This window comes from Pinus tabuliformis, chromosome 1_2 (genome assembly GCF_031772625.1).
Source record: "Pinus tabuliformis cultivar Carrire ecotype Pingquan chromosome 1_2, CPIR1, whole genome shotgun sequence".
Classification (NCBI taxonomy): Eukaryota; Viridiplantae; Streptophyta; class Pinopsida; order Pinales; family Pinaceae; genus Pinus; species Pinus tabuliformis.
Genome location: NC_142298.1, coordinates 852,238,409 through 852,260,727, shown reverse-complemented (window position 1 = coordinate 852,260,727; position 22,319 = coordinate 852,238,409). Strand labels below are relative to the sequence as shown.

The 22,319-nt window shown below is 35.3% G+C and overlaps 1 protein-coding gene across 1 annotated transcript; it reads left to right on the top strand.

Annotated features, from left to right (window-relative positions):
• The first annotated feature begins 15,421 nt into the window (after nt 1–15,421).
• LOC149208613 (putative lipid-transfer protein DIR1) lies at nt 15,422–16,428 on the top strand. Its single transcript, XM_089394107.1, has 2 exons — nt 15,422–16,073; nt 16,161–16,428. The coding sequence occupies exons 1-2, from the start codon at nt 15,760–15,762 to the stop codon at nt 16,165–16,167; spliced, it is 321 nt and encodes a 106-aa protein (XP_089250233.1). The 5' UTR covers nt 15,422–15,759; the 3' UTR covers nt 16,168–16,428.
• Nucleotides 16,429–22,319: the final 5,891 nt, after the last annotated feature.

Below are 22,319 nucleotides of genomic sequence, written 5' to 3'. Positions count from 1 at the left end.
TTAACCACGTCAAAATACTGGTGTATTGATCTGCGATCTGGTTGTGAGCGGTGTCCTTTTGGTGTTCTGTCTGAGGAACTTACCCTGTAAATTCCTACATGGTATCAGAGCTATTTGAGGGCCGCGTCCGTTGGTGATCCAAATCTGAAGCCGGTAGAACTGCATCCGATTGTCGTTTCCTAGATCTGCTGTTTCTGACTGCTTTCGGGCCGAGAGGACTGCTCTGTTGTGTTGGGAGCATCTGTTCCAGTGAGGAACCCCTTTCGTTTCACGCAAAAATGTTTCCGGTAGCCCTAGCTGCGTCATTTTTAAGATCTGGAGGTATACAGTGTTTATTTGCAGTTTACTGTTATTTTCTCTCTGTTTATTTCAGTTTCGATTTATTTAGCCTTTTTATTACCGGATATATACCTTTCATTTCTGCGTATGCTCTTTGCCCTACGACTCTATGCGATCTGGGCAAATCAGAAATAGAAAGGAAGGATTTTTCTCATGCGTATGCTCTTTTCCCTGCGCCTTAGGGTGATCTCGGAAAATCAGAAACATTGAGGAAAATATTTAGTTTCCGACCAAAGCTAACTTTGAGCCGCAAGGTTCATTTTTTAAAATATTTAGTTTTTCGGCTAAAGCTAACTTTGAGCCATAAGGTTCGTTTTCTTTGCATGTCCGTGTTGGGTTTTTTGTTTTTTGTTTTGTAGGGAAAAAGAGCTTTCTCAAAGCAAGCATGCAACCCAAAGCACCCCCCCCCCCCCCCCCCGTCTCTCTCTCTCTCTCTCTCAAATTTTTTGTATAGATCAATTGGTTCAAAGCTATTTTAAGAGAGTAGAGGTCTTGGGTTCAAGTCTCCATTTTGTGGGGGTGGACTTTTTCATTTCCGCACATTCCCGCACTTCGTCGGCAACTTCAACAACGTTTTTTCAAAAAGCCATAACTTCTTCATCTGGAAGCAGTTTTCAGAGCCGTTTTTTTTAAACCAGCCTAATTTTTCGAGATCTATCCATTGGAACACTTATTTTCAGCATCTTTAGCTTCAGTTTCCATTGAAATGGAAAGTCAATACCAAGTTACCCTTGACAGCACCAACTACTTCCAATGGTTGGCTTACATTGAGGATTTACTTAGAAGTAAAGGTCTCTACAGAATAGCCTCAGGCCAAGAAAAGAAATCGAAGGATGAAGATAAGGCTGCTAAATGGGAAAATAGGCAAGATCAAGCACGTGGATTGATAGGGATGTTTATTTCTCCAGATCTTAGATTCCATATTGCAGAAATTGATACTCCTGATGAAGCAATGAAACAAATCAATAAAGTTTTTGGGATTAAAAATGAAATTAGAGCCCATCAACTTGAAAATGAGTTGCTTACATTGGACCCTAATAATTTTTCTTGCATTGAAGATTTCTTGTCCAAGTTCAAGACCCTTAGATATCTTTTGGAAGGTGTTAAAGTTAAGAAAGAAGATAGTAACCTTATCTATTCCATTCTTACAAAGTTGGGACCAGCCTACTCTGTGTTTGTTTCCACCTTCCATTCTACAAGAGAAGCCTTCATTTCTCAAGGAACAGACTACAAGTCCCCTTCCTTTGACTCTTTTTGTGATTCTTTAATAAGAGAACAAGAAAAACTCTTACACCTTGGTCTTCTTAATCTTGGAAACTCTTCCAAGAAAGCGTTAGCCGCCCAGCAGCAACCAAATTCAAAGAATCCTAAGAAGTCATATCCTAAAAAGAATGGTCCTAAACCAAACAAGGGTCCTAAGCAATTTCAGCCCCAAAATGAAAAATCATTTCAACAAAATGATAAGACAAATAAAAACAAAGGGAAGAAGACTGATAGACATTGCAATTTTTGTAATCGAGATGGCCACTTAGAATCAAAATGCTTTAAGAAGATGGAAGCCTTGGAAGCAGCAATGAAGAACCATAACATCCATTTGGGGCAATCTTCAACTTCAACTTCATCTTCAGGAATGGCACTTTCTGCATGTGGTTGTCAAGCATCTCGGTCTGGCTATGCATTAAATGGACTGGAACTGTTCATCTAGACAATGGTCAGTTTAATGATGTATTATGTGTTCCAACCTTATCCTGCAACCTTCTATCTGTATATCAGATAACTCATTCAGGTGAAGGTAAAATCGTTGAATTTTCACCTCATGATGTTGTAATCAAGGACTTAAGAGATCCTAAACAGATTTTGGCTACTAGCATTGCTGATGATTCTACAAGGTTGTATAAGTTTCACAACTTTGGGTCATCAAATCTTCCCTCAGTATTTGTTGCTCATAACGATGAAGTGAGCAAACTTTGGCATGAGTGATTTGGTCACTTAAACTATCACTCCCTTCAGCATCTATGTAAAGAAAATATGGTGACAGGTCTTCCTATGGTATCTTGCAGAGATGGTGTTTGTTCCGGATGTGTACTCGGAAAACATCATCGGGACAGTTTTGAAAAACGTGCCTCTTGGCACGCCTCAGCCCCTTTACAGCTTGTGCATAGTGATTTATGTGGTCCACTTCCAGTTGTGTCATTCTCTGGCTACAAGTATTTCTTAACTTTCATTGATGATTTCTCCAAACGCACTTGGGTATACTTCTTAAAACTCAAGAGTGAAGTATTTAACACTTTTTTGGCCTTCAAGGCCTTTGTTGAAAAACAATCTGGACATCAAATTCTTAAGTTAAGATCTGATAATGGCGGAGAATATGTTAAAAACACATTCATCAACTATTGCACTGAGAATGGAATTCAAATGCAACATACTGTTCCATATACTCCACAACAAAATGGTGTAGCTGAAAGGAAGAATCGCACCTTAAAGGAAATGGCTAATTGTATGCTACAATCTAAAGGACTTGGTCTTAGTTTTTGGGCAGAAGCAATTAACTGTGAAAATTACATAATAAATCGCACTCCTACTAAGGCTTTAAAGAATATCACTCCAGAAGAAGCATGGAGCTCAATCAAACCAGATGTAAGTCACTTTCGTGTTTTTGGAAGTGAAGCGTGGGCCCATATTCCAGATGAAAAGCATAAAGCTTTAGAACCTAAGAGTGAAAAATGTACTTTTGTTGGATATTCTGAAGATGTCAAAGGCTATAGACTTATTCCATTTAAGTCCAAAAATGTTATCATTAGAAGAGATGTAAAATTTGATGAAAATATATCGGCTTGCGAGCCTAGTCCGTCGGATGTGCCACCTCTCCCTATCTCTTCTACCTTTGAAAAAATTTCTTCTTCAGATGATGAAAGTGAGGATGACAATCCTCCCCCACCATCTCAGGATCCTCCTTCAGCTCCTGAGCTTCCAAAATGGGTTCGTGCTACTCGAGATGCAGCAGGTGATCTTGCCGGTGATCCTACAGGTCAGTGACGTACACATTCTCAGTTCAAGAGAGCCTCTTCTTTACTGGCTCAAGCTCCAGTAAATTATGATCCTGACACCTTTGCAGAAGCTTCAGGCCATCCAAATTGGGAAGCAGCTATGAATGAAGAATATCATTCATTGTTGGCAAATGATACATGGGATCTTGTTCCTCTACCAAAGGGACGAAAACTTGTTAGATGCAAATGGGTTTACAGAACCAAGTATGGACCAGATGGGAAAGTTGATAAACATAAAGCTCGTCTTGTTGCTAAGGGTTTCTCACAGGTTGAAGGCATTGACTACACTGAACCTTCTCCCCTATTGCCAAAATGAACTCTATCAGCCTTGTTCTTTCCCTTGCTGCCTCTTTCAAATCGGAAGTCCATCAGATGGATGTTAAATCTACCTTCTTGCATGGAGACTTGCATGAAGAAATCTATATGGAACAACCCATTGGCTTCATACAAACAGACTCCAGCCTTGTATGTCGACTTAAGAAATCCCTTTATGGTCTCAAGCAAGCTCCTCAGGCTTGGTATGCCAAAATGGATAGCTTTCTTTTAGAATCTGGCTTTTCTAGGTGTCATTCTGACAATACTGTCTACACCAAGAAAGTGGGCAACTCTCTTATCATCCTTTTTCTTTATGTTGATGATCTTATCCTTACTGGTAGTGATCCCAACCTTATAAACCATGTGAAGTCTAGCCTTAAAAGGAAATTTGAAATGACAGACTTAGGACACTTACACTATTTTCTCGGTCTTCAAGTCTTGCAATCCAAGGAGGGTATTTCCCTTTCCCAGTCCAAGTATGTGTGTGATATTCTACGTCATTTTCACATGGAAGACTGTAAGCCAGCCCCTTCTCCCTTTCAGTCTGGAGTCAAACTTTCAGTCACTTGTAATTCTCCTGAAGTTGATGCTACCTTATACCGTCAACTTGTAGGAAAACTTTTGTATCTAACCCATACGCGTCCTGACCTTTCCTTTGTTGTTGGCCTTGTTGCTCGGTTCATGAAAAACCCCCGTGAAAGTCATTGGAAAGCAGCTAAAAGAATACTTCGTTATGTTCGAGGTACAGTTCAGTTTGGGATTCATTACAGTGCCGAAGCAGCTCCTCTATTGGTTGGTTTCACTGATTCCGATTGGGCTGGTGACCCTGATGATCGGAAGTCTACTGTCGGTTATGTGTTCACTCTTGGTTCAGGACCTATTACATGGGCTTGTAAGAAACAAGTTGCCATTTCTCTTTCATCAGCAGAAGCAGAGTATCGTGGTGCCATAGAAGCTAGTAAGGAAGCCTTGTGGCTTCGTCAGATCCTGTCATAGTTTGGCTTTCAGCAGCAGCATCCGACTACACTTTGGTGTGATAATCAAAGTGCCATTCAGCTATGCAAATATCCATTCCAACATCAGCGCAGCAAACACATTGAACTGCACATGCACTTCATCGGAAAGCTCATTCACGACCATGTTCTTGAAGTGCAATATTGTTCAACAGATGATCAAGTTGCAGACATCTTCATAAAGGCTCTCACAGAGGCGAAGTTCACTAAACTTCGATTTATGGTTGGAGTTCAGGAAGTTATCACTAAGGGGGGATAGGCTCTAGTGCCTCCTTCCTTCTCCTATTGTGTCATATTTGTAAATCCTTCAATCCTATCCCAAGTTTTTCTTAAGGGGGGATGTTAGGATATTCCGACACATAGGAAATAGTTAAGTACAACTTGGTCTAGTATAGAGTTAGGTTTAGAGTTAGGTAAAGTGTGTTTCTTTACCGTTGTACATTTTGTAACTTACAATCCGACGGTCACGATATGTAGTGATCCAACGGTTCATTCTCTCCTCGGTATTACCGACACTTGATCCATGGCTTGACACCCGATTGGTCCATGATTTCTATTTAAAGCGCATGGAGGGTCATTTGTAAAGTAATTCGTGCATGAGAGAAACATATGTAAATTTTCATTCTTTTATTAATAAATTGCCTGAAGTGGCCGCGTTGGCTCAGGCCGTGGACTGTTTCCCTCTTTGAGGGTTTTAACCACGTCAAAATACTGGTGTATTGACTGCGATCTGGTTGTGAGCGGTGTCCTTTTGGTGTTCTGTCTGAGGAACTTACCCTGTAAATTCCTACAGTGTCTGCACTGTAATGAATCCCAAATTAAATTGTACCTCAAACATAACGAAGTATTCTTTTAGCTGGTTTCCAATGACTTTCATGTGGGTTTTGCATAAACCGAGCAATAAGGCCAAAAACAAAGGAAAGGTCAAGATGGGTATGGGTCAGATACAAAAATTTCCCTACAAGCTGACAATATAAGGTAGCATCAAATTCAGGGGAAGTACAAGTGATTGAAAGTTTGGCTCCATACTGAAAGGGAGAAGGGGTTGGCTTATAGTATTCCATGTGAAACTGGCGTATAAGATCACAGGCATACTTGGACTGGGAAAGGGAAATACCTTCCTTGGATTGCAATACTTGAAGGCGAAGAAAATAATGCAAGTGTCCTAAGTCTGTCATTTCAAACTAGTTTTTAAGGCTGGACTTCCCATGGTTTATAAGGTTTGGATCACTACTAGAAGGATAAGATCATCAACATAAAGAATAAGAATGATAAGGGACCTACCCACTTTCTTGGTGTAGACAATATTATCATAATGACACCTAGAAAATCCAGTATCTAAAAGAAAGCTATCCATTTTGGCATACCAAGCTCGAGGGGCTTTCTTGAGACCATAAAGGGATTTCTTAAGTCGACATACAAGGCTGGAATCTGTTTGTATAAAGCCAAGAGGTTGTTCCATATATATTTCTTCATGCAAGAAGGTAGATTTAACATCCATATTATGGACTTCCCATTAGAAATAGGCAGCAAGCGAAAGAACAAGGTGGATAGAGTTCATTTTGGCAATAAGGGAGAATGTTTCAGTATAGTCAATTCCTTCAACTTGTGAAAAAACCTTATCAACAAAATGAGCTTTATGTTTATCAACTTTTCCATCTAGTCCAAACTTGGTTCTGTAAACCCATTTGCATCTAACAAGTTTTTGTCCCTTTGGAAGAGGAACAAGATCCCATGTATCATTTTCCAATAATGAATGATATTCTTCATTCATAGCTGCGTCCCAATCTAGATGGCCTGAAGCTTATGCAAAGGTGTCAGGATCATAATTCGTTGAAGCTTGAGCCAGTAAAGAAGAGGCTCTATCAAACTGAGAATGTGTACATCACTGATTTGTAGGATCACTTGCAAGAGCACCTACTGCATCCCGAGTAGCACAGACCCGTTTTGGAAGCTGAGGAGCTCAATGAGGATCCTAAGAAGGAGGGAGAGGATTATCATCCTCATTGTCATCATCTGAAGAAGAAGTATTTTCAGAAGTAGAAGGGATAGAGAGAGGTGGCACATCCGCTAAACTAGGCTCGTAGGCCGATATATTTTCAGCAAACTTTACATCTTTTCTAATGATAACATTTTTGGATTTAGGTGGAAGAAGTCTATATCCTTTGACTTCTTCAAAATATCCAACAAAAATACATTTTCCACTCTTAGGTTATAAGGCTTTATGTTTCTCATCGGGAATATGGACCCATGCTTCACTTCCAAAAACACGAAAGTGACTTACATCTGGTTCAATTGAGCTCCATGCTTCTTCTGGAGTGGTATTCCTTAAAACCTTAGTAGGAGTGTGATTTACTATGTCATTTTCACGGTTAATTGCTTCTACCCAAAAATTAAGACTAAGCCCTTTAGATTGAAGCATACAATTAGCCATTTCCTTTAAGGTGTGATTATTCCTTTTAGGTACACCATTTTGTTGTGGAGTATATGGAACAATATGTTGCAATTTAATTCCATGCTCAGTGCAAAATTTGATGAATTGGTTGTTAACATATTCTCCGCCATTATCAGATATTAGCTTAAGAATTTGATGTCTAGATTGTTTCTCAACAAAGGCCTTAAAGGCCAAGAACATGTTAAAGACTTCACTCTTGAGTTTTAAGAAGTATACCCATGTGCGTCTAGGGAAATCATCAATGAAATTTAAGAAATACTTGTAGCCAGATAATGAAACAACTGGAAGTGGACCACATAAATCATTGTGCACAAGTTGTAAAGGGGTTGAGGCATGCCAAGAGGCATGTTTTTCAAAATATCTCATTGATGTTTTCCGAGTACACATCCAGAACAAACACCATCTCTGCAGGATACCATAGGAAGACCTGTCATCATATTTTCCTTACATAGATTTTTAAGGGAGCGATAGTTTAAGTAACCAAATCGCTCATACCAAAGTTTGCTCGCTTCATTATTATGAGCAACAAATACTAAGAGAAGAGTTGATGACCCAAATTTGTTAAACTTATACAACCTTGTAGAATCATCAGCAATGTTAGTAGCTAAAATCTGTCTAGGACCTCTTAGGTCCTTAATTACAACATCATGGGGTGAAAATTCAACGTTTTACCTTCACCTGAATGAGTTATCTGATATGCAGATAAAAGGTTGCAGGATAAGGTAGGAACACATAATACATCATTAAATTGACCATTGTCTAGATGAATAGTTCTAGTCCCTACAACACTAAGAGATCTATCATCACCAACATATATATTTTTGGTGTTACAATCATTTAAAGAAGAAAACATGGCTTTGTTTTTGGCCATGTGGTAAGAATCTCCATAATCAGTGAGCCACTCATGAGAATGAGAAGAAGAAGATACATTTAGTGCATAAGCAGACCGAGATGCTTGACAACCACATGCAGAAATTGTTATTCCTGAAGATGAAGTTTAAGCTAAAGAGTGCTCCAAATGGATGTGATGCTTCTTCATTGTTTCTTCCAAGGCTTCCATATTTTTAAAGAATTTGGATTCTAAGTGGCCATCGCGATTACAAAAGTTGTAATGTCTATCAGTCTTCTTCCCTTTGTTTTTATTTGCCTTATCATTTTGTTGAAATGATTTTTCATTTTGAGACTGAAATTGCTTAGGACCATTGTTTGGTTTAGGACCATTCCTTTCAGGATGTTGCTTCTTAGGATTCTTTGAATTTGGTTGTTGTTGGGATGCTAAGGCTTTCTTAGAAGAGTTTCCAACATTAAGAAGACCAAGATATAAGATTTTTTCTTGTTCTCTTATTAAAGATTCACAAAAGGCATCAAAAGAGGGGGACTTGTAATATTATCCTTCAGAAATAAAGGCTTCTCTTGTAGAATGGAAGGTGGAAACAAACATGGAGTAGGTTGGTCCCAACTTAGTAAGAATGGAATAGATAAGGCTACCATCTTCTTTCTTAACCTTAACACCTTTAAAGAGAAGTCTAAGGGTCTTGAAATTGGACAAAAAATATTCAATGGAAGAAAATTATTGGGATCCAATGTAAAAACTCATTTTCGAGTTGATGGGCTCTAATTTCATTTTTAATTCCAAAAACTTTATTGAGTTTTTTCATTGCATTATCAGGGGTATCAAGTTCTGTGATATGGAATCTAAGGTCTAAAGAAATAGACATCGCTATCGACCCACATGCTTGATCTTGCCTATTTTCCCATTTGTCTTGCTTATCTTCATCTTTAGGTTTAGCCTCTTGGCCTGTGGCCATTCTATAAAGACCTTTACTTCTAAGTAAATCCTCAATGTAGGACAGCCATTAGAAGTAGTTGGTGTTGTAAATAATAACTTGGCATGGACTTTCAATTTTAACAAAAACTGAAAATGTAGATGTTGAAACTAAGTGTTCCAATGGAAATATCTCAAAAAATTTAGGTCGATTAAAAAAAAACAGCTCTAAAAACGGCTTCTGGATGAAGAAGTTATGGCTTTTTGAAGGAAAGTTGTTGAAGATGCCGATGAAGTACGTGAATATGTGGAAGTGAAATCCCCCCCCTTTCCAAACTTAATCTTATTAGCTCACTTAAAAAAAAAAAAATATGTGACCCATTTTTATAAATAAGTGAAAGTCATTTTTACAATGGTACGTTATGAGCTACTCACTAAATTGTAACTTAAATAAAAGATAAAGAGACTTTAGAATTATAAGTGAGGTGAGAACACTTTTATATAAAGTAACTTTAAAACATAAGTTACATGTGCTTTTTGAAAAAGTAACTCAACAAAAAGAATGACTTGAACCCTCAACAAAAAGAAAGACTTGAACCCAAGACCTCTATTCCCATAAAGTAACTTTGGACCAAGTGAGCTAGTTTAAAAGGTTAGTAATTTTTGAAAAAGAGGAAAGGTTTTTCTTTTTTTAGTCACTGAAGCTTTGGAGTGTGTGCTTACTTGAGAAAGCCTTTTTTGCCTACAAAAAAAAACCGCACAACCCAAACGGACATGCAAAAAAAAACCAACCCTTACGGCTTGAAGTTAGATTTCAACGGGAACTAAATGTTTTCCTCAACATTTCTGATTTTTTGAGATCACACTAAGGCGCGGCATAAAAGAGCATACGCATGAGAAAAATCCTTTCTTTCTGTTTCTAATTTTCTCAGATCACACAGAGTCGCAGGGCAAAGAATATACGCAGAAATGAAAGGTATGGACTCAGTAATAGAAAACAGAGAGATAAATAAACCAAAATAAACAGAGAGATAAATAACTAAAATTGCAAATAAAGATTGTATACCTCCAAATCTTAAAAGTGACGTAGCTATGGCTACCGGAAACCTTTTCGTGTGAAACAAAAGGGGTTTCTCACTGGAACAGATGCTCCTAACACAATAGAGCAGTTCTCTCAGCTTGAAAGCAGTCAGAAATAGTGGATCTAGGAAATGACAGTCGGATGCAGTTGTATCGGCTTCAAATTTGGATCACCAATGGATGTGGCCCTCAAATAGCTTTGATACCATGTAGGAATTTACAGGGTAAGTTCCTTAGATAGAACACCAAAGGACACAGCTCACAAACAGATCACAGATTGGTATATCAGTATTCTTGACGTCGTTAAAACCCTCAAAGAGGGAAACAGTCCAAAGCCAACATGGCCACTTCAGACAATTTATTGATGTAAAAGAAAATAAAAAATTGCATAAGCTTCTCTCATGAATGGCCCCCTTACAAATGACCCTCCATGCTCTTTAAATAGATATCATGGACCAATCAGGTGTTAAGCCACGGATCAAGTGTTGGCAATACCGAGGAGAGAATGAACCGTCGAATCACTACATGTCTAGAACATATCGTGACCGTCAGATTGTAAGTTACAAAAAGTACATACTAAAGAAACACACTTTACCTAAATATACACTAGACCAAGTTATACTTAACTATTTCCTATGTGACAAAATATCCTAACAAAATCAATGCATCTAGTATAAGGTATTAAATATGATTAGAAATCAGCATCTACACTAAAATCAATGCATCTAGTGAAAGCGATCAAATATGATTAGAAATCAATATCTACATTGAAACCAATGCATCTAGTGCAAGAAATCAAATAGGAGTAGAAATCAATGTCTACATTGAAATCAATGCATCTATTGTATTAAATAGGATCAAAAATCGACATCTACACTGAAATCAATTCATCTAGTGAAAGTGGTCAAACAGGATTAGAAATAAACAACTACACTAAAATAAATACATCCATTTTAGTGAAAACCAAAATATTCATGACTTTCTAGATCTAACTTATATTTCTATATTTGTCTTTGTGTGTCTCTTTCTTCTTCCCTCTCTCTCCACCTTCCATTCAGTGTTTATCTCCCTCCCTCTCTCCTTCTCTCTCTCCCCCTCCCTCTCTCCCTCATCTCTCTCTCTCCACCTCTCCCTCCCTTTCTCTATCTTTCTCTTCTTCCCTCTCCCCCCCACCATCTATATCTATACCTCCCTCTATCTCTCCTTATTTTTCTCTCTATCTCAGCCCCCTAAAAACACATCTCTCTCTCTCTCTCTCTCTCTCTCTCTCTCTCTCTCTATCTATCTATCTATCTATCTATATATATATATATATATATATCTCCCTCCCTTTATTTGTCTCTCTCTTCTTCCCTCTTGCCTCCTCCATCTATATCTCTATCTCCCTTTGTATCTCCTTATTTCTCCCAAACATACTCTCTCTCTCTCTCTCTCTCTCTCTCTCTCTCTGCCTCTCTTTTGCCCTCTCTCCCCCCTCCATATATATCTCTATCTCTCCTTGTCTCTTCTTCTCACCCCTAAAACATACACTCTCTCTCCATATGTATCTCTCTCTCTCCCTCATCGTCTCTCAATCTCTCCCTTGTCATTCCCTCTCCCTCTCCACCTTTCTTTCTCTATCTTTCTTCCCCTTCCAATTCCATCTCTCTCTCTCCCCCTCTCTCTCTCCTCTCTCTCTCCCATTCTCTCCCACCTCCCTCTGTCTCTCCCCCCCATCACACAAACTCTCTCTCTCAACCCTCCACCTCTGTCACTATCTCCCTCTCTCTCTCCTTCTTTCTCTCCGCATCTCTCCCCCCTATATATCTATGTCTCCATGTCTTTATCTTCCCCTTCTTTCCCTCTCTCTATCCTCTCATTTTCTCTCCCTTCCCTCTTCTCCTCTCTCCCTCATTCCATCTTCATCTCTCCCTTATCACTCCCCCTCTCTCTCCACCTCTATTTTATTCTTCCCTCCCTCTCTTTCCCCCTTCCAACTCCATCTCTCTCTCTCCCCCTCTCTCTCCTCTCTCTTCCTTCCTCTCTCTCCCTTTCTCTCCCACCTCCCTCTATCTCTCCCCCCCATCACACTCTCTCTCTCTCCACCCTCCAACTTTCCATTATTTCCTTCTCTCTCCCCTTCCCGTTCTCCCCCTCTTACTCTCCCCCCCCCCCCCCAATATCTACATCTCCCTATCTCTCTCTTCCCCTTCTTTCCATATCTCTATCCTCTCATTTTCTCTCCCTTCCCTCGTCTCCTCTCTCCCTCATTCCATCTTCATCTCTCCCTTATCACTCCCTCTCTCTCCCCATCTCTATCTCTCAATGTCTTCCTTCCTTCTCTTTCCCCCTCCAAATCCATCTCTCCCTCCCTCCCTATCTCCTCCTCTCTACCCTCCTCTCTCTCTTCCTTCCTCTCTCTCCCTGTCTCTCCCACCTCTCTGTCTCTCTCCCCCACTCTATTCTCCCTCCATCTCACTCTCTCTCTTAAATATGATCCCATTGTATTGTATTTAAGAAAGTATCTAAAATTTAAAAAAATATAATTGGTTGTAAAATATTAAACCTATATTTTGGATCAATCGTGTGAAAGAAAATACAAGAATAAAAGCCTTAAAAGAATCATGCACTATCTTTCCTCTACCATTGTTAGTCACTTGTTGTCTCTCTTTGCTTGGATCCTTGGTTAAAATGCATCTATCATCAATTTTATCTCTATGGGAATATTTTTAGTACTTGTGAGGATGGAGGGTTTAGAGATACCTCAAAAGTAATTATAATCATTTTTCTGTTAGATTTAATTAAAAAAATCTTATAAAATTAATTAAAATAAAGTATTTGTAAAATAATTTGATTTTGAAATAAGTTATGGTTTTTGGGCATGTGGTATTGATAAGCCATGGTATTGGCCGATGGTATTGTAACGAAATAATTAAAATTCTAGATCCATAACATAATAATCAAAAGCATAGATGGCCCATGGTATTGATAAACCATGGCATGAGCCCATGGTATTATGATTTTCTTCCCTCCTCTCCCTCTCTACCTCCCGCTCTCTATCTTTCTCTTATGGGTATTGACCCATGGTATTGTAAAAAAACCTATTTAGAAGTTGATAATATCCATAGTAAATAGTCATGATTCAAAGTCTTGTTATATTGTAAATATTAAATTTTGTTTGCTTATAAATTAAATTTAAAAATGGTTATGAAATCATTCTTTTAATTTATATGGTAAAATGGATGTAAATTATAAGTACTATTTATATATTATATATTTCAATGTGACATGTATATTATACTTTCTTTTATCTAAAAAAATTGTTGGTAATTTTATTAATAAAAAACAAAGTTACAATAAATAAAAATGAATTTAAAAAATATCTCACATCTCACGCTCACCCACATCTAACACTCACCCATCCACCCTAAACTGAGTTGTAGAGCGCGTCTCGGAGCAATGAAAAGATACTAAGTTAATTTAACTAATTGAAAATTATTTGTTTAATTGTAGTAAAAAATATTTTAATTAATAGCAAGGCGGAATGAAAAGATACTAAGTTAATTTAATTAATTGAAAATTATTTGTTTAATTGTAGTAAAAATATTCTAATTAATAGCAATATACAGGAGGAGTCTAACTTATAACTGAAAAAGAGTTTTGAAGCAATACAATTTCGAGTGAGATTGTGAATTATGTTGTTTAAAATGCACTTTTGAATGCATAAGTGGATTTAGAGCCCTAAAAATTCCTTGAGACACTCAAACTTTGCAGATTAAACAACTTGAACTTAGATATTTAAAAATCTCTACTATTTACCAGATTTTGGAAAATTTGACAAAAAATTAATGCCTTAAAAATGGTTATTTCATCTATTAATTAAACTATGCAATAATAGTAATTTCCTGAGTGATTTTAATATCAAGTAGTGTGGTAACAGTTAATCTTTTTTTATCTTTTGTAAGTTTATACAATATTAGATATATTACATTGTTCACCCAAAAAAGAATTTTAACCTGGAACCTTGGAGAACCAAAGTTCTCCCTAACATAACTTCACTTGAACGAACAACTAATCTAATCAAGTAATCTAATCAAGTATCTACTTTGTGCATCTAATCAATTATTATTGGAGTTCCAAAGTTCTCCCTAACATAACTTCACTTGAACAAACAACTAATATCTATTTTGTGCATCTAATCAGTTATTATAGGAGGTGTCTTTAGTGTGACTTTTTGGGACTTTTTGGACTTAAAATTTGAGGTGAAATCTTGATTTATGTTATTTAAACTAGTTTTTTTCACTGTATATATGGATTCAGCACCCTAAAAACCCCCTAAGGCACTACGATTGTGCAGGTGTTACCTTTCAAACTTGTGATTTCAATAGGTGAAATATTGATTTGTGTTATTTAAACTAGTTGTTTTAGTGTATATATTAGTGCCCTGAAAAACCCCTAGAGCACTTCGATGTGCAGGGGTTACCTATCAAACTTGTGATTTCAATAAATTCCTGCCAGATTTTAGAGAAATTAGACAGAAAAACCCCACTAAAAAACTTCCAAAAACTTTTACTAAAAACAATTTGATTATCTACTTTATACCAAACATATAATATTAATTATTTAATTAAATTATTATATAATTATAACTTATACATAAATTGTATGTAAGTAATTAATATATAAGTTCTGCAATTTGATTATCTACTTTATACGAAACATATAATATTAATTATTTAATTAAATTATTATATAACTATAACTTATACCTAAGTTGTAAGTAAGTAATTAATATATAAGTTCTGCAAAGTATAAAATAGATAATTATTAGATTCAGTGTTGCCACAATGCTTGAAATTAGCCATTACAATATATTACCACCAAACACAATTAATGTCATAAAATTTCACCCTTAATGTCAGGATATCCGATTAGAAATCCTGGAAAGTTAACAACAACCAATGCAGTTTATTCTTTATTCTTAAAAAAATCCGTGACATTTCACGCCTGTCATAGGAAAAAAAAATTACTGAACCGTTCAAATCAGTCAAAGTCATAGAAAGCAAAATTAGTGTTAATAGCCCACAGTATCCTTCCATTAGATATATTCAAATACTAAAATTTGAACATATTCACTAAAGTATACTCCACTATGGTTTGACTGGACGACGCAAAAGGAAGTTATTAGTTATTTATTGCCCAAGAACTTTCAATTTCCAAGAACAGGCAACTTGGCTGTCTGCATTCAGCTTTTTGCCGCAACTGATCTCGTGACTGTGTCAATGCATGCGCTGGATGCACGACGTACAGACAGTAAATGATTTATATATTCGTAAATGGCGGACAACGTCACGGACCCAAACTTGCAGTGTGCCTATTTAACGAGCACACCCTTGTTATAAGTTTCCATTGTACACTTTCAGTAATTAGTATCCTCTTCTGCTTGGCTATCCTCTTCTGCTCTGTTTGCAATATGGAGTTTTGAGTTTAGGTTTGCAATATGGAGTTTTGAGTGAGTTTAGGTGGATTCTGGAGTTTTGGTGTTTTGAATCGATTTGTCATAGTTTTATTTGTAGTTGGTCTGGTTTTTAGAGCTTTAATATTTAGAATCAATTTACCTTAGAGTTTTAGTATTTAAAATCGATTTATTGTAGTATTTATGGTTGGCGTGGCCTTTAGAATTTTAATAATCCATTTACAGTAATCGTAATCCCACCAGTGTTCTGCCACCAGTGTTCTGCTATTTGTCCAAAGAAAAAGGAAAAAATGAAGATGTCTCTTCTTCTTCTAATGGCTGCTGTGCTTGCAGCTGCTGGTTCTTTTTCTGCAGTTTTTCCTGCAGAAGCAGCTTATTCATTTTGCAACGTGAGCTTAGACGAGTTGATGTCCTGTAAGCCTGCTGTAACTGATCCTCCGCAAAAGCCCACTTCAGAATGTTGTAATGTCGTGAAGAGTGCCGATCTTAAATGCCTCTGCTCCCACCGCTCGGATTTGTCGATCGTGCCCAGCGTAAATCCCAAATTAGCCTTGGCTTTGCCTAAGAAATGCAAAATATCTTCCATTCCTACGGAATGCAAAGGGTACTGTGTTTTTTTTTTCATATTGATGGTGAATTTTGATTTTGCTTGCTGATGATCCATGTCTGACTTAATATAATTTACATGCAGGAACTAAGGAAATGAAGACAACTATTACCAGTCAGGGCGTGGTTGGTTTGTTTGTGTTTTCTACATTTGTGGATGGCATCCAGTACTACACTTTACCTAAGTGAAGATTGGAATAGGAACAATATGATTTGATTTGGTATTGAAGTTTACAGTAAGCCAGCAGAAATATGTGTAATACTACTGATACATCAGTGTGATTTTTATAATGTTGAAAATGTGTAATGCAGAAATAAGAGTAATACTACTGATACATCAGTGTGTTTTCTATAATCTTGAAAAAGTATGTGTAAGACTACTGATACATGAAGTGAGTGATTTTTAGAATGTTGAAAATACTTTTATAGTGTATCAGTGTGATAGTTATTTTTAAATATTGAAAATACTTTTATATTTTATTTGAAAAATGTTCAATGACTAATGCTCTAATTATTATATTAAAATTCATTATATTATTGGATAGGAATTGGATTTGGGTGAGAGGATATTATAATTATCTTTGTTTTTTTTATGTTTATATGTTAGGATGGCCACCATTTTTTCTACCATCTGAGATAAATACAATTAACACATTGTTATCTATGAGTTCTGAAATGTTTGCTTAATGTCAAAGCTAACTGGTTTTTAAACATGGAAAAATGGAATATTTCATTTTTGCTTAAAGCCAAAGCCAACTGGCTGACATGGAAAAATTTAAGAATGAAAATTGATTTTAAAGTTTAGAAACTTTGGCCAATACCACTCATCCATTTGCTATGCAATTTTTGTAAAAATATTCAAAGTTTTAATATACTTTTTATATAAAATCTTTGCAATTTCGCAAAGTTAAACAATTTTATACTGTAAAACTTGGGCCAATCATTTTTAAAAAAAATGGAAATTAATAAAAAAAAAATTATCTCTAAATCTTATTATTCACATTCATATTATAGTCTAGTTTTATATACACCAACCTCGATTTATCTAAATCCGGATCTATCATGGCGAGGTCGAGAGGGATCAAATCCCTCTATGTGCAAACCTTCTTTTTGGAGTGTGGAATTTGAGGAAAGATTTGCACCTAGAGGGATTTGATCCCTCTCAGTGCATATAGATCTGGAGTTAGATGGGCAAGGCCGAGAGGGATCCAATCCCTCTATGTGCAAACCTTATTTTTGGAGTGTGGAATTTGAGGAAAGATTTGCACCTAGAGGGATTTGATCCCTCTCAGTGCATGATAGATCCAGAGTTAGATGGATCTAGGCTAGTTCCACTTGAGTGCAACAATGACACATTTTTAGATTATCATTATTATGTATATGTTTGAGATAAACTTCATATTTTGAAATTTACATTATGTTTTCTTTATTTGACATGACTATATCATTCTCTTCTTTAATTTTGTTTTGTTGTTTGCCTTGAATGGTTTGTACTTGGATGCTTTGAGTGGTTTGTGTGTTTATGTGTTTGGATTTGGATGGTAATGTTTTTGAATGTTACAATTGTTGTGTTATATTTCTATATGTGTATGTAATTGTTTGTTAGTAATTAGTTGGTGATGAAGAAGGGAGACAATCTTGTCAATAGTTTGCAAGAGGATTGATACTGCACATATATTTCATTTAATTTTAGGTATCACAACTTTTGACAATTAATAATTCTTAATAGTGTCCCTCTAGGTATTACTAAATATATTTTGAAGAGTAGTTTTAATAATTTATTGCATCAAGATTAATCTTGAAATCACTTGTTTCATTGTTAATGTTTGAAATCATTTATTTCCTTTTGAAGAGTAGTTTCTTTGGTGATGAAAAAGTGAGACAATCTTCTCAATAGTTTGCAAGAGGATTGATATTGCACATATATTTCATTTAATTTAGGTATCACAACTTTTGACAATTAATAGTTCTTAATAGTGTCCCTACAAGTATTACTAAATATATTTGAAGAGTAGTTTTAATAATTTATTGCATCAAAATTACTCTTGAAATCACTTGTTTCATTGCTAATGTTCAAAATCATTTTTTTCCTTTTGAAGAGTAGTTTGAATAATTTACTACATCAAGATTACTCTTGAAATCATTTGTTTCATTGCTAATGTTTGAATTAATTTATTTCCTTGAAAATATTTTGATTATTTTTTATGTATAGTTTGTTTTGTAAAAGTCAAGATATAATGTAATTTTGAATTTTTTTTAATGAGTGGTAGATTTACAAAATATTTACATTATTTGTTAGTTTTTACATCTTTTCATATCTATTATATGAAAAGGATAGTTGAGATTGTAAACCATTCAATTATTTAACTCGAACTATTGTAGTAAACATCATACCTTATCTCTCTTGCTGTCCAATATTAATAGGTTGAATTACTATAACAGAAAAATCAATGCAAATTGTCAATCATTTTTTTTTTCTTACACTGAAATCAATGCACATTATTAATCCAATCACTTTAAGTTAATGTACCATCATACATTGAGTAACATCAAATCATATACATCATCTACACTGAAATCAATGCATCTAATGCACGCAATTAATTAAGATTAGAAAACATATACAATGAAATCAATGAATCTAATGCAAACAACCAAATAAGGTTAAAAATTAACATCTACACTAAAATTAATGCACCTAGTGCAAGCAATCAAATACGATTAGAAATCAACATCTACACTAAAATCAATGCATCTAGTGCAAGCAGTCAAATAGGATTAGAAATCACCATCTACACTAAAATCAATGCATCTAGTGCAAGCAATCAAATAGGATTAGAAATCACAATCTACACCGAAATCAATGCATCTAGTGCAAGCAATCAAATAGAATTAGAAATCACCATCTACACTGAAATCAATGCATATAGTGCAAGCAATCAAATAGAATTAGAAATCAACATCTACACTGAAATCAATGTATTTAGTGCAAGCAATCAAATAGAATTAGAAAACATCTACACTGAAATCAATGCATCTAGTGCAAGCAATCAAATAGGATTAGAAATCAACATCTACATTGAAATCAATGCATCTAGTGCAAGCAATCAAATATCATTAGAAATCAACATCTACACTAAAATTAATGCATCTAGTGCAAGCAATCAAATAGGATTAGAAATCACCATCTACCATGAATTCAATTTATTTAGTGCGTGAAATCTTTTTCCCTCTCTCCCCCATATATATATATATATATATATATATATATATATATATATATATATATATATCCCTCCATCTCTCCTTCTTTGTCTCTCTATCTCACCGCCAAAAATACACACTCTCTCTCTCTATATCTTCCTTTTCACTCCCCCCTCTCTCCAATTTTCTCTTTGTATGTCTTTTTTCTTCCCTCCATCTCTTCCCTTCCAAATACATCTCTTTGTCCTCCCTCTCTCCCTCTTCTCTCTCAAGTCGTCTCTCTCCCTTCTCTCTCATCTCTCTCTCCTCTTCTCTCTCAAGTTGTCTCTCTCCCTTTCTCTCCCATATCTCTCTCTCTCTGCCCTCCAACCCTGTCACTATCTCCCTCCCTCTCTCCTTCTCTCTCTCCCCCTCTCTCCCCCTGCATCTTTATGTCACCCTCCCTCTCTATTACCCTTCTCTCAATCTCTCACACTCATCTCCTTCTCTCTGTCTTCATTCCTCCTCTCCCATGTCCTTTAGTTTATCTCCTTCAATGCAAGCAATCACATAGGATTAGAAATCACTATTTACACTGAAATCAATACATCTAGTGCAAGAATTATTCTTCCCTTTCTCTCCCCTCCATATATATATATATATATATATATATATATATATAGTGTGTGGAGTGGGGAGAGATGAGATAGAGAGACACAAAATGAGACATAGAGGGATATATATATATATATCCTTTGTCTCTCCGTTTGTGTCTCTCTATCTCACCTCTCCCCCCTCCACGCCCCGCCCCCAAACACACATGCTTTCTCCCTCCATATATATCTCTCTCCGTCTCTCTATCTCTCTCTTCTTCCCTCTCTTCACCTTCCATCTATATATCTATCTCTCTTTTGTCTCTCTATATCACCCTATTGTAGGGAAAACCAAACACCCCCAGATCTTGACGTATTTACTTCAAATAATGGGGACCCTTTCTATAATTTTTTTCACTAAATCACCTTTTAATATTTTATTTTGGTTAAGTGTCCTACAATTTTTCCTTTTTTTCATTTTCATTGGATTTGTATTTTTCGTTAGCTTTCCATCGATACTTGTTTCATCTCATTTGGTAACACGGTTTGCAAATAGTGCTCATCCAAAGTTCGATAATTTTTACCACCTGGGTTAAAAAAAGTACAAAATGTATATTTTTTTTTTTTGTAGGTAAGCACCCACGAGGGATTTGAACCAGTGACCTATCACAAGAAGTGCCTTAACAGTGCACCCATTCACCATCAATCCAAAGCCCTATGGGCTCAAAATGTATATTATTTTAAAATTTGTAAATAAATTAGTAATTAATTGTAATATTTAATTCTTAATCAATTTTCATTAATTTTTTCATTTTTCACTAACGGTCCTACAAAATTACCCAGCCAAATTGTAGAACAATTAAAATGATGTGTTTTCGGGATCTCAATAACTTATTCCAATCACTAATTTTAAAAGAAATTACAAGATCTGAAATCTCAAAATTGCAAAGTAGTTGTAGTTCATTTTTTAGAATTTTTAATTCCACTCCAAGTGAACCCCACTTCACATCACCTCCTCCCTTCCTACAAAAAAAATATACTCCCGATACAAATATTCCAATATTTAAAACTCCCAATATAAATCTTCCAATATTTAAAAATCTCGATTTAATTTTTTCGATATTCATATTTTTTTATGTCCCAGTATCAGAATATCAATGTTTTTGGTTTGACGCACATTTAAAAACTTTCGATATTAATCTGTCTCCGACCTCCGGTATTTGGTTGTATGTCGTGATTATCTTTTTGATATAAGGTTTCTCATCTTATGACTCCCAATCCTCCTTCATACATTATCCTCTGCTTTATTACTCCCTCCTCCCTTTGTCATTTACTCCTCCTCTCATGCATAGCCACGTATATTATTTTGGATGGAGTTATAACATACATAGTTGTGTATATTATTTTGGATGGAGTTTTGATTTAAGGTATTTGTTTTGATAGTTTTACATTATATTAATATTATAATATATTATATTAATATTATAATATATTATAATATTAATATAATATAATATAATTTATTTTTAAATTTATTTTAATTATATATAATTAGTTTGTAATTAATTTAGTTTAATATTGTAATTACAATTAAATTAATATTAATTAATTATTAATTGTTAATATAATTTAGGATTAGATTTTAATTTAAAATTCCTAGTTTTGGCTTAGACAATAAATTTTCTAGAATTCTGGCAATTTCGACACTTCAACTTTGAAAGCTCATAAGTTGAGTTTTACTTGGCCAAATGAGACCCAGAACTGCTCGTTGGATGGGTAAAATCATGGAAAATATTTCTGAAGTAGTTTCATAACCATATTTGATCATGTAATGAATATAAAATTAAGCATAATATTAAGCTCCGAATTTTTAAACAATATTAATTTTCTGAGTTTAATATTTTTCATTTTCATTTGCTCATAGCCTCTGTTGAGTGCAGATCAATTCGACTATGTTCTCTTTGCCAAATAATATATTTACAAGGATCAATGGAAAGCTCAAAATTCCTTTTATTTATTTATTTAATTGAGTTTTAATTGAAGATGTTTTATTTTCCAAATTTGATATTTTTATTTTAATTAAATTTTGATTGGTTTTGACAAGAAAATTGTTGAAAAGATGAGGAGGAACAGATTTTAGTCAATAGAATTTCTCCGGCAATAGAAGAAAAATAATTTGAACCAATGAAAATTGTTGGATCAAAATTATTCTTCAACAACTCTCCTATTTGGAATTCATTTTGTAATTATAATTAGTGGTTTGTAGAATGTACAAGGGGTTTCTATTCTCTGCAATTCTAGAATCCTTAAAAGCATTATTGTAATGGGGATTTAGAGTTGTAGGTGAGAGGAGAGTAAATCTCATATCTGTGGGATAATTGAGGATTTTTCTTTTTCATTTTGTATTAAGATTGGAGAGCAAATCTTGCACCATTGCAGCTCTTGTTTTAACAATAGAAGTTCAAGCA

Excerpts from the sequence above, each read along its gene's own strand:
- LOC149208613 (XM_089394107.1), top strand. The coding sequence starts at position 15,760 with ATGAAGATGTCTCTTCTTCTTCTAATGGCTGCTGTGCTTGCAGCTGCT.